At 40.6% G+C, this 13648-nt stretch overlaps 1 protein-coding gene and 1 long non-coding RNA gene across 7 annotated transcripts in view; both read left to right on the forward strand.

Annotated features, from left to right (window-relative positions):
• Positions 1-1238: 1238 nt before the first annotated feature.
• Positions 1239-5772, forward strand: LOC115018023 (uncharacterized). Its single transcript, XR_003833311.1, has 2 exons — positions 1239-3389; positions 4902-5772. It is a non-coding gene; the product is annotated as an uncharacterized LOC115018023 (long non-coding RNA).
• A 2691-nt stretch (positions 5773-8463) lies between these two features.
• The window catches only part of mcamb (melanoma cell adhesion molecule b), a 34753-nt gene continuing 29568 nt past the window's right edge, over positions 8464-13648 (forward strand). For 5 of the 6 annotated variants that reach the window (XM_029446193.1, XM_029446195.1, XM_029446194.1 and 2 more), the window contains exons 1-2: positions 8507-8526; positions 8810-9033. In XM_029446193.1, the coding sequence (XP_029302053.1) occupies positions 8522-8526; positions 8810-9033 (229 nt within the window). In that variant the 5' untranslated portion in view covers positions 8507-8521. Of the gene's footprint in view, positions 8661-8809; positions 9034-13648 lie in introns of all 6 variants that reach the window. The other variant, XM_029446197.1, reaches the window with a different exon arrangement.

The raw sequence follows: 13648 nt of genomic DNA on the forward strand, positions 1-13648 counted from the left end.
AGTATGAAATGAGCTCAATTCTCCTGCAGAATTCAGTTATGTTCATTTCATTTCAATCAACTGACTCCTTTTCTTTTTATTATTTGTGTTTGGGTCTCAAGTATTTGGTTTGTAATTGTTAACAAAATATGGAAATATTATTGTCTTTGTCCTTAGAAACTGTGTGTGTTTGTGTGTATGTGTGTGCGTGTGTGTGTGAGAAATAAAAACAATAGATTGTGTGCATGTGACGTCACGCTTACGTCCCAACCCGTAAATCAGCCATGTTGGATGATATACACAACCAAGACAGCGCCCGCTCGCGTGGGAGTTGCTGCAACGCTTCGTAATTTTCTTTGTATTTAAACGTCTAAGATTGAAAGAAAATGCCAATGGTGTGCGCAGTGTATAATTGTGGTCATAACGCTACTCGTGACCCAGAGAAACGGTTCTTTAGATTTCCTACAATCATCAAAAACAACGATCCACAAAAGAGGGATGAATTACTGTCTACCGAACGCTGTAAACTGTGGTTTAGCAACATAACTCGTGAGGAACAGAAGAAAAAGCACAATTCACCCGTGTGTGTGGTGTCCACTTTATATCTGCTAAGAGCTCATGCTAAAGCTATGTTTTCAATGTTTACTTAAACATTTGTGCTTATGATATACCCGAACACTGTAAGACCTTACTTCTCCATATCGCTGACTGGTAAATAAGGCACTTTCTTTACATGTGATGGCAGCCATTTGCTCTTTTCTTCTGTGCATGTTTTTGTTTTGCTTATTCTTGAGACTACTTCAGTTGCGAAAAGCAAAGCACCAATGTGAGAACATGCTTCGCTTACTCCAGCCATACAATCACAGTGTGCGAGGATAACATCGCCGCTCTTCTCACTCACAAACCATGGCTTGAGCGGTGTATCTCGAGCCCCTTGAGAGTGATTTACACGGGCATGGACGAGCACCCTGTCATCTTTCAGTGGTTTGGTAAGAAGACTACCAACCCAGCCAGAAACATAGACATTATAAGCAACTAAGCTCTTGTATGCCTTCATTTATGTGTTGGTTGCCCACGACGTTTGTAGCACAAGGTAGTTCACAATATCCGGATATTCAATCGGCGGTAATGAATCTAATTCCTCAATATAATCCGACGGCTTTAGTGTGTACAGGTCACGGCCGCAAATGTGGACTTTTTCCTCTGAATCTTGCCTTTGCAGAGGACTCCAGAGAGTCACAATACTTTGAAGAAGTCGGAGTTGTATTGCTGTTGTTGTTCGCTTTAGACGCCATTGTTGATTTGTATATCATCCAACATGGCGTTGCACGCATACGTCACACAGTTTTGTCACGTGTTTGCACACTATCTAGTCAATTTTCAGCATTGTGATCTTTCATACCATCACCAGGGTTTTCCAATTCCCCAATCTCATTTACATCGACACAATGTCACTTGTTGAGCCATACCCTTCCATTACGTCAACCAGTGTCACTGAAACACAAAAGCTTTGCAATCCTGAGCAATCCGAACAGTATTTCCTTCCTTGGCTTGTACTTCTTCCTCCCCATCTGAGCTGTTTCAACACTAGCAAGGGGAAACTGTCTGATACGATCATGGGAAATCCTGTTCCGAGCCTTTGGACACTTGACAAACAGCATTTGTTTAAGCATTTAATGACACAACAGGGATACTCCTATAGGAGCAGTGCAAGAAGCTATAAAAGGTACGGTGCATTACTTTGTCTCTGCTTCTAGACCTGCTCCTTTTATGGTAGCCAACCTTCCTTCTGGTCTTAGCAGGCCAGTCGTCAGCTTCCTTTGTTTGTTTTCTGGTCAACCAAATCCTTCCTCTCTGAAATACGAGAGGTTACAAAAGACATGCTTTCATCTGAAACCTCCTGCAGCTTTACTTAAGTGTCCTTAATAGATACTACACAATTACATGTCTACTTTAGCACAAGAGTTTAGGACTCATTCAGCTCCCAGGTATTCAAATTCACTAACATACATTTTTATGAATGTGGCCTCTCGCTGAAATGATGACAGGATGGAGGCTATTTAGTAGAAACAAAATAACTTTTTTACTTTTAACACCCAAAGCTGCCTCATAGAGTGCAGCTTCCAGATTTATCAGCATGATAGAAGACTATGTTACTTTCATTCACATTCACTCAGCCAGCAACCCAAGAGCACCGCTCCTGCTGAGACATAGATTGGCCATTTGTCAATGACGACAATCCCTGAAATCCATCTTTAACTAAGACCTGGAAGCTGTCTTTTCATGTTGAGTTCAAATAAGTAAATAGCCTCAAAAACAAACGACAGGAAAAAAACACCAGGCAGGGTCACCTACACGGGAAACCAGAGAATCTTGCAAAGGATGAAACGGAGACAGCAAGACAAACCAACCCCTTTACGCGATTCCTACAAGGAGCCGACGGCCCACGGATGACTGATTTACAGTAATTGGGCTTCTCACCCGCTGGCTCCTTTCCACCATTTAAAGAAACTTGAGCATCTGACCGGTCCTTCCACCTTTGTCTGCTCTACCAATCCCCAGAAACATCTCTTTATCCCTCTGTGTCAGCCCCAAATAAATTTAGCAGTGTACTCACAGCTACTTGTCTTGTTGAAAAGCTCTAATATAGTTACATTTTATCTATAAAATAATTAAAACTTATTGTAGTTATCACTTACTGTATAGCACGAAGCTCTTTTTTGAAAGAAAAACTGGCTTGTGATCAGAAATATTAGATATCAGACTTTTCAAAGACTGACTTTTGTAGAAATAAAACCTTATTCTGTTCTATTCCTATATTATGTTAAAAAGACAAAAACATTTGAATGACTCATGAATCAGATTTCCCGAAATGTTAAACTATTCCATTAAGGTTTGGGAAATATTGCAGATATTTCCAGATTACAATTCTACAAACTCCAACACACTACAAGATAATGTATCTACTGTCCATAGTGACATAAGCATTTCTGCACCGACCAGTCATTGTGGCCGTGACTTCAAGTTTTGTGTTGTGTTCCCAGACTTTGTGGTTCATTTTGGGAGGTAGAGTTCAGACCATCGGATTCAATGATGACTTTGGCTGCCAGCCAGTACACTGAACTCACATACATTTACATTCTGTGTAGTAGTGTGTGTGTGTGTGTGTGTGTGTGTGTGTGTGTGTGTGTGTGTGTGTGTGTGTTTTAGAAAGAGGACAGGGGGTAGGCGGCCGACCAGCAGCTTCCCTGGGAAAACACAAACTCCGAACAGTAGAAATCACTGGAGTGCAGACTGATTCGAGACCCAGAGCAGGACCCCGCATTCCTCAGAAACCCTCCGCCTCAAACCCGTTGCCCCACTACCAATGAGCAGGCGAAAGAGGGAGTGATGGAAGACTGAGACAAAAGGTGGGAAAATGAGGAATGGAATAAAAGACTAATTTCAGGAAAGGACACTGATGATTTTATTGATGTGACTCAGAGAGATATGAATAGGATGAGGTGGAGGTCACTGAGCGTCTTCTCAGGACCTTGTCTGTGCATCTGCAGGATGTTCATGAGTCTGCAGGCTGTAGTAGCAGCTTCCTGCTTCATGACTCATTGTTTCTGAAAAAACTCCATGAGATCATTAGCTAAATAGTTAACAGCGAAGTCCAAAATTGCACACTTAGTTTATAATGATTTCCAAATTGAATGATTACAGCGACAACAAACAATGGTTTTCATTATAAATAAATGTGTCAGTCATTTCCTATAAAATATCACAACAGTCTAAAATCCCCAATTATTTTCTTGACTATCTTATTTGACAAATAAAGCAAAAGAATCTCCCATGTTAGAAGCTGGAACGATCGAATGTTTATGATTTTAGTTTGCAAAAAAGTCTGAAACAATTAATTACTCATCAAAAACAGTTGCAGATTAATTTTCTGTCTTCTTCCACTCATCCATTAATTGACTAATCTTTTCAGCTCTCACATAAAGCTGTAACCATCCAATGTTTGGCACTTGTTTTGAATTATTCATTAACCTGAGTCTTGATAAATCTAGACTTGATAAATAGAATAATAACAGATCACAAGCTCTTTACCCTTGAGATATGATCTTTTCCATTAAAGGAAAATACATGTTGATACATCCAACATCATGATCTTAGTATGTACATGAGTATCACAAAGCAAAGTAGAATATATCAAAGAGATGTACACAGGCTTTATTTTAAAGAATCAAAGCTAAACTACAAAAATCTACTCGTTTTGGTGCAAAATCAAGTTTTATGTTTCAAAACCCCGACACACTCTTAGTTTCCATTGGAAACCCTTTGAAATGATCACTCCACCCTGACAGATTTATTTCACTATCAGTTTTTAATATTTAGAACTGAAAGCACTTGATAAGCCAGGATTTCTTTGCAGTGTAAGTGACTCTTTATCCTCACTTCCCTTAAATTATTATTGCCCCAAGCAGAGAAAACAAGTTGCACTACTAAACTGAAGTCATTAACCTTTTTTATTCATCCTTCTATTCTCTTCTACCAAGAGTTACCAAACTCTTCCCAGGCTGAAACACTGAAGAAACATGTCAGTGGGTGGATTTATTATGATGAATGCCTCCTATTACATTTAATCACCATGGAGAAGCAATGTTCAATTCTTGGCCCATATGGTTATCAAAGTGTCTCTTTGTCACAATCCCTGCCGATGTGACGGAGTTTAGGAGAAATTCAAATTTCTCTCCCACTCTTCCGCCGAGCCCCCTCACCATACCAGTGCACACTCGAAAGCCCCCCGTCCTCTGCAGCAACTCGGACAATAGCCGTCTCTCATGCCGAGCAGACTACCCCCCAAAACAACTTGCTCTTGGGTCTGTCCTCAGTGGCTCGGAAAGAATGACTTATTTTCCTCTCTTTCCTTCCTTCAGGCCTTCCTCAGCCCATGAGCACGGCGCTGTGCTGTCAAACAGAAGTCGTGTGTATTCATCAATCACAAAGGAATGGCACACACAGGAGAGTGTATGGTGAGGACACTCAAGTCATCAGGAGTGGAAATCTTAAAAGAGCCAAGTTCAATGGGCTGGCTTATAGTGAAGTGTAATACTTTATTTTTGTGAATGACTAATTGTATTTAAAGAAATGGTTTTATACACTTTCTTGCCGATGAGAAGATAAACACCAGTCTATAGTATAGAGCTACAACCAGAAGCTGGTTAGTTTGGTGATACATTACTTGTTTATAAGTTACCCAGTATGTGTGCAACTGCTAATATCATTTTTGTTAGTGATTAATTGGGTTTGCTTGTCAGGTTAATAGCTGGAGGTTTTCTCATGTCAGCAGGTTGTGAAACGTGCTCTGATAACATGTTTGGGGCTTTACAGTCTCTGGGAACTCTGAGGGGGAGGGGATGTTGCTTCAATTTCCCTTTTTCAGTCACATTCCCAAAACAATTGCCCCCTGATATTCCCAAAAGCCCTGTCCAGGATGTATCATATTAAATAAAGGGTGAAAGGGGGACATTCTTGCACATTTTAAGAGGGTTTTTGAAAAAAAATGGGTTTCTCCAAATGTTAAACTATAGGCCCAAATACTGTGTACCATGCCCAAGTCACACAGCCGCCTTGAAGATTTGGTTATAATTCAAAGTGGCAGAACAATGTAGTTGTTTTGAGAACAGCTAGTAATTTGCTATTGCTTCATACCATAAGGACTGCGCTTCACCCCAAAGGAAATGAAAACATCAACACTGTGGTTTTACACCCTTATTTATGTTCATAAAAAATCTCTTTTTAAAAGCATACACTGACTGGCCTCTTTTTTGTTTTCTGTTAGTTTTTTGACATATACTGTAATCAAGATAAAACTTATAATGCAACGTCGTTGAACAACATAAAACTATTTGCGTGTAAAGCACATTGTGAGGGGTCAAACAATTGCATTTGTAACCCTCTCTGTGGCCCAGAGATAATTAACACTACTTCACAGCAGAGCGAGAGAGATGTTAGGATGTGTTATCAGTATTTGCCTCATACTTCCATCAAAACAGAGTGACAGTGCTCGTATCTCGACCATCAGATCCCCCCTAATAGCTTCAGGATGGAAGGAAAAACAGAACACCAGTGATATCTGGTGAACAGAGGATGTTTCGACTAAAAGCATCCGTAAAGCAGACGCACTTTCTTCCTGTCTTCCTGTTTTATGTGTGCTCTTCACCTGCTTTGAACATTTGGAAACAGCAGAACCCTAAAAATAAAGAACTGCACACAGACCCTGGGTATATTCATAAGAAAACAGTTTGTTGTTAAAGGAATCAGACTGAATTTTGGAAAATATGTTTATTTGCTTTCTTGCAGAGAGTTAGATGTTTCATGTCTGCACGTTAAATAAAAAATGGTCACCTTATCGAAGTTAAACTTAGTTTAGCTAAGACCGAAAGCAGGCGAAACAACAAGCTGTGTTCAAAGATAACAAAATGCGTACACTACGAGTTGTAAACTTAAAAGTGTGAACCCTTCCTCATATGACAGCCAGATATTCACTCTGTCTTCCAGTGTGGCTGTTCGGATCAGGTAAAAACACAACATGTCATACAAACAACTTATTTTCTACAACCTGGCCCTTCGTATATTGTGATGTCAAGAAACAAGCTTATGATGAGATTACACTTTTTTATGATTATAAGGAAATTTAGCAAACCATTCATTTTATCATTTCTTCCCGTGTCCTCAGAGGCCTTTCACAGGCTGTGGATTAGATTATGATTCTTGATCATTTTTAGAAAGGGGCTGTCAGGGTACACCCCAGACTTCTCTACCTCACACGTAGGGCTTTCACATTTGCAATGCAAGAGTTTAGCAGAGAAACACACAGGGAAAAAAGTTCCTAGAAGCTCTCTCACGGCCTCTTTATTTGGTTGCCACCAAATAAAAACAAATAAAAAACATATCTAAAAAACACAGCCTGAAATAGAAAAGTGAAATTGCAGAAAACACAGCAATCCCAATTTTGTAATGAACCAAAAGATAATATTCTTAAAACATGCTAATGGCCATGACCAAATGTCCTGATCCGACTAGAATTAAATAAAGCTCATAAAATAAATAAGGCCTTCTGTGTTTCTCTTTTTTTACAGGCATGTGAAACCACAATCATGTGGAAAAGGCTTCAAACTGAAGTAACCACAACCGCTCCATCGTTGTGGAAAACGGTCCCCTCCTCTGAGGACGTTCACTGTCCAGCTGTTTGTGCACTGCTGTCACAAGCAGACTTCTTCTCCACTGCCGACCCATTCTGCCTTCTCTTTTCTACGTGGCCCTGACCTGCACACAGAGGCAAGCCACTTGGCAGAGACAGATGGCAGACACGGTGTTGTTTTCCAGCAGTGAAGGTTACAGAGATCAGTGTTCACGACACGTTCCATCATTCTTTGATCCGTTTCCAGCTACACAGGCTGTGATAGTTCACACGGGATCGAATAATGCTGAGATTAAACGATTTTTGTAACTGCACTGACAGTTTGAGGTTTTATCACTGTCTGTGTAACGTTTAGAGAAGAGTTGTGTTGTTTGTGACACACATTGGTCCCTCAGGTCTTGTGATCAGACAATCATGGCTGTGCTAAACACCAGGGTTGAGCTGAAGAGTTTCTTTACAATAACGACCCTCAGAATAAATGTTTGTTCAGCACATTTCATAAACATTTCAAAATCCTCAAAGACTAGATAAAGACTTCTTTGCAATGTCTTCGTTTTTTTGTGTCTTTCAACAGTTCTGTTTGCAGATTTTTCAGACAAACATTTTTTGTTTATGCTATGTGACTATGTTATAAAATGAATATTGATCAATATATTCGTCATGAAAGTTTGTTACTCTCAAATATTTATATCGTATCAGCCTCAACAATCCAAGTTAGGCTTTATTAATCTAGTAACTACTGTAATTTATTGACTGAGAAGCTCCTGTGTATATGTATTGTGCTACTCTCCAGTCTCGTCAGCAGACATAATTGTTTAATTATGTTGATTTGGATCAAGCAAGACAAAATGACCTGATATCTGACCAGAGTGTCAACAGCACCGTATTTTGTGTCTTTTTTCCTGCAGCCCTCTAAGTACTCTGTGGAATTAGTTTTCATTGCTTTCTTACATTTTGGCAAACACTGCAGCTATCCAAACCGTGACAGTCAAAACCATGTTTCCAGGCAAACTGGTTTACCTATCAGAGAAGTGCAGGAGGTCACTATCAGACATGCTGTCCTCTGGCAGGCACTTTGTTTTTACATGGTTTGTTTAGGGAGTCTGTCTGATTCAACACTCTTATCATGTCCACATTAAGCTTGTCATCTTGCAAAAAGAGCGAGTCATACTATCAGTTTTTTACAAGAGGCTGGAAGTAGATAAATATTATTTTTGTAACAGTTATTGACAGAGAACAAAATTCATGAAAGTCATGCTAGTTTTCACCAGTCATGGTTTCCTATTGACACAACATGAGTTACAGTACTCTTGATGGATACATCTATCATGTTGTAATCTTGGAAACACCAGAATGCTGTAAATTATAACTTCACACTGTATTTCTGACCAGACCTCCGCCCTCCTGCTGCTCTCACTTAAGTGCCTCCTTTTTTTTGCACACTGCAAAAAATAACATCAGTTATTCATTTGAACTCGTATCCTGAACTAAAGTTAGTCTATTCATTGAAATAAATAAGCCACAAAAGAGTTGAGACCGATTTGTTTGAAACAAACAATGTGTTAAGAGAAAACTACGCATTTCAGACCGACTGTTTGTGCGCCTGAATTAGTCATACAGACGGACATTTTTTTTTTACAGTGCAGGACCTCCTGTCTGCCCCTCCTGCATCATCTGCCTCCCCGCGCTGCACCGCTGCTCCTCTCTTTGCCTCTCATACAGCTTTCCAGGAGGACCAGTCCCTGTCAGACTCCCTCCATACACACCCCAGCACGGACAGCTGCAGTGCCCACCTACAACCATGGCTGCACGGGACACTTCTTCTCTACTCGTCGGACTTCTGGTCCTCTTTCACACCTGGGGAGGTGAGTGCCCTTAGAAATGTTTGATACTCGATCCGTGCAACTCAAGGATTTGGACTGTTGTTAGTGGGATATATGTGGCTGTTTCAAACTATCTTTATGTCAAGAAACAACACAGATAGACACGTGTAAAATACCCGAGAAAGAAAATAATTTAGAAGAACTTTGTCATGATGAAAGTAGGAATTATAGAACTGCAGAGTGTGATGTAGGATGAGTTCTTGCGCGAGCATATTCAGCTGTGGTCATGCGACTGAGCCAACGGGGCAAAGTCAACTTTTCTTCATTTATGCTGCAGAAAACTCCCAAGAGACTTTCGGGAGGTAAAAAAGACTCATGTCAACTGTTGCCTGCAGAGGAGCTTTACCTCCCTGTAGCCTGCTCATACCGCCATGTAGGCTTCTGTAGGTGCAGCTCTGTGACACTGCACAGTCCCCTCTTGCTTACATTACTTTTCAGTAAAACGCTACCCTCCCAGGGTAGTAATCCTTCCAGCCCCTGTTGTTACCTTGTTGTATATAAGTATCTGTTGAAGGTCTTCCCAAAAAGACACTGATATTTATCAGCAACAACTTGAACACTGTGGCTAATAACCCTAACAAAATGTTTTATATATTGGAGTGGACATGACATGACAGGCTGGTGTTCGCAGGTTGTGTGATGCATGAAAATGGAGGAATGCAGACAGTGCGAAAGTCGAAAAGATATGCTGTACATGTTGTGAATAAACACGTCAGGATTGGTGGTCACCTATACTCTGCAACATTGTAATTGAAATGATCATATTGACATGTGATACTTGTGATAGTTTCCATGGTATATATGCAGCAAGGTGTTGGTAGTTTGAATAGTTTGCTGCATGTATTTTTAGCCACTGACATCCACAGAGGTCCGGTTTGTAGTCAGGGAGCTCTCCGTCTGCTTTCTGTCAGCTCTCGTCTGTTCCCTGCCTTGATCAAGTGGCTCAGTGCTCCCCAGGCAGAGAAACACAGTCAAACACAGTCTCCGAGTGAGATCTAGCTCTAACTGCACAGGTTTATAGTGTGGAGCCAAAAGAAGAAGAAAAAGTGCAGTTTAATCATACTACTTTAAATCAGCTGCGTGACACTATAATAACATACGTTGGATGGCAACTTGTGAGATGCATGATGAGGTGCATATGAATGTTTATTTTTAGAAGAGAGCGTGTGAGTGTAGATTTATATGTGGCGGTATTTGGGTGAGAGGGGCATGTCACCTTACAGTTTCTTTCAACAGCCTTTTCTTCACTTGTTTGTTGAAACAGGACAGGTCAATGTGTGATTTTGCCCCCTACCCCTTCCTCTTTGTGAGCCTGACTTCCCTCCTCTCTTGTCCTCCCACTCCCCCACGTCTTTACCTTTCCTTATCCTTGTTCGTCTTCGACCACATGAACTGTGCTGATCTCCTGTTTAGGTTCAGCCCCACCATTGTCCGTGATCTTTTCCAACTCTCTCTGCTCTTATCAAGTGCACTTCCTGTCTCCCTCTCTGGTGTTCTTCAGGCCTGGTGCCCTGCTCCTCTAATCCACATCGACCCTCACGTTCATTGGATTACATTTTTTACCACAAAAATGCACACATCTTCTTGTCTGTAATGTTTCCACTGTGTTTGACTTCAAGAGATATTGACAAGTCTTTCAAACACGAGAATCTTCCACCTGTCAACAATACAGACCAGCCAATCTACGTTATGCTGCAAGTTTTCCTATAACTTGATGAGTAGTTTGGTCTAAATAATGTCAAGAAATAGTGAAAAATACTCATCACAACTTCAGATTCAGTCAGATTTAAAACTGAGATTGGTTTCCCAGCAAATCTTTGGCATTTTTGCTTGAAAAATTACTTAAGCAATGATGAAAATTGTTACAGATTAGCTTTTTGTTAATCGAATAATCAAATAAGCCCTATTGGTTTTAGGCAATAATTCACACCTGATTTGTTGGAGTGACTTTGTGGTTTCTCTTTAATGGTTATTATCTCAAGCATTTTATGATGTTGATTAACATCCACTCAGGACTGCTGGATCTGCAAAGGAACTCTGTTTGAATACACGCACATGTATGTGCACATGCAGCACAAATGAGTGCTATTGTATCTGTGCCAGACCTCCATCTCAAGGCCTTGATGACATCGGAGTCGAGATGGATGTGCAGTGGTGACCCTCCAGAAGGATACTATTCACTTCCTGTGACATCAGCTAATCAGGCTGCAGAGAAAGAAAGAGCAGCCACATTAGACCTTTCCCATTTAAAGGTCATCACTTTCTGCCACGGCCGAGGCGCCGTGCTGCAGCTTCATGTACTCAAAACAACTGCTGCTCTTCAGAAGAAATGAGCCGGTCACGGACAATAAATGCCCTTGTTGTGTTTCGACCGCAGAGCACAGAACATTGAGGCCTCGTAATGTGGCAGAGGATCAGTCCCTAAATTCAGACCTCTCCTCCCGGTACAAATCCACAGCGATGATCCATTCATATGAGCAGATAAGGGAGTTTGTGGGTCTTGGATCTTCTTCGACTTACGAACATTTTTTGTTTAGCTACAATATACTAAATTCAAGTAATTTTTAAATATACCACTCTTACTCATCGCAAGCAGAATATTGCAGGATACATTCATGAGTTTCTGACCTAAATATCCTTCAATGCGTCTTAAGGCCCTGTCACACAGTGCCGTATGGAAGAAACAGTCCATAATCATACAGTTACTTTAGTGAGCATTTTTGAGCATGTTCAAAAACGTTTCACGGCCTCAGCGTTCAACAACGTACGCCAGCGTATTGCCGATATTCCGTATACGCTGGCAAACGTTTCTGCCATACGGCGAAGGAACGCTAGGAATGTGTTGTGCATCTGTTGGGCATTCATCGAATATGTTGGCCATTCGCTCTGATATGTTTTGTATAAGTACGTGATGCGCTATCAATAGGCTCTGTATACGTTGTATATGCTCATTTTCATATGCGCCAGCATACGTTTCTGCCATACGCCACTGTGTGACAGGGCCTTCACTAACCAATGATGGAAATAACGAGTATGCCTGCAGGTCCTTGTGTGGAGGAAGTTCGTCACAGGCACGTGGTGTCTTTATCTTTGTCCTAAAATAAATCCTTGAGCTGTTTATGTGTTCCCAAGTAACACACTCCTCAGGAACACTGCACAGAAAAGGAACAGTACTAGGGTTTTCCGGGTTATCCGGGCCGTGACGGTGCAACATCAATCTGGGGGATGTCTAAAATTGTTTCGCTGAATTTACGGTTGTTAGGATTAGTGAAACATAATCCAGATCCCCCGTGAAACCTGGAAAGGAAGCGGTACAAAGGCTAAAGATTATCAGTCTTGTGCCACAGAAAAGTACAGTGAGTTTAATACTAAGGACAACAGGATATATTTGTTATACAGCCTAGGCTTTGAGTTTATGAGTGTATCCATGTCTGTCTTACATTTTTTCAAGTACTCTGACTGCAGGAAGTACAACGCTTTTTAAAACCCTGTAAAACCAAAGCAAAGATAGTGTTGGTGGGAATTGGTCAACATCGGTGGTGCAAAGTGTCTTTGTTTTTAGCATGTTTTAGCAGGATTACAGAAACACAAGTCACTAAAGTAACCGTATGATTATGGACTGTAGACGGAGCCTTTGTAACGTCTGAATGAATACACAATCTTTCTTTTGCAATTTGAACATTTTAATTTCTAAGCAGTTATACCCATCTTCAATTGTTATTTAGTTGGGTACAGCGAGTGTGGCTAATAGATATTGCAGTTTGTAGACTTCTCTTCATGCGCTACTGTTACACTATGTTTTACACACATAATGTTGTGTGTTGTCACAGAAACATTTTGGAGGTTTTATACCTCACTGAAAGACGTTGTTGTTCCCTGCTTATGTTCTGGTCGGCCAATGATGACATCAAGTGATATTGCGCCATTATCCAATAATCCATACAGTAATCACCACTTGTGGCCTCAGCTGTCGCTCTTCAGCAAAAGTTACATAGGCTGGCTTTAAAGGATCACTGTGAGATTATTACTGTAGTAATGCCATAACCTTATAATAGATATAGTATTGTCGTATTGTCTGAATCATTTACCACTTTATATCAAGTGTAAAAAACACATTTTCACAGTTTCAGTCGGAGGTCTCGTGTGACAACATTTTTTCCTGCCATCAGTTGTCTGGTAATGAATATTCAAACCACACTCTGGGTTAGTGTGGGAAAGAGCCATGGAGAAGATATTTCATGACTGATAGGTAGACTGTCAGGCTGAGGACGGTGTTATTGTCTCACATGTCGATTTCCAGTCCAAATAAGAGTTTTTGGGCTTTAATAAATCCATACCATAGCCATGTTATTGGGATGGTAAGGCTTTAAGTGTAATGAGAGAAACATTAAAACATTCCGTGTATTATTATATGTTTTAAGGTGTTTTTGCAAATAAATGGAAACAGCGTTTTCATCCGGTGTCTCTTTGTTGAACCATATAATGGGTTGATGCTTTGCACTTGGGAGCATGAATTGTAGAAGCAAAGGGTTTCCTTTTACTGTTTGATCTTCCTATTGATGTGAATAACATCCATTATCACCATTACCTGGGTCAA

The sequence above is a fragment of the Cottoperca gobio genome, chromosome 13, assembly GCF_900634415.1.
Source record: "Cottoperca gobio chromosome 13, fCotGob3.1, whole genome shotgun sequence".
In the NCBI taxonomy this organism is placed as follows: Eukaryota; Metazoa; Chordata; class Actinopteri; order Perciformes; family Bovichtidae; genus Cottoperca; species Cottoperca gobio.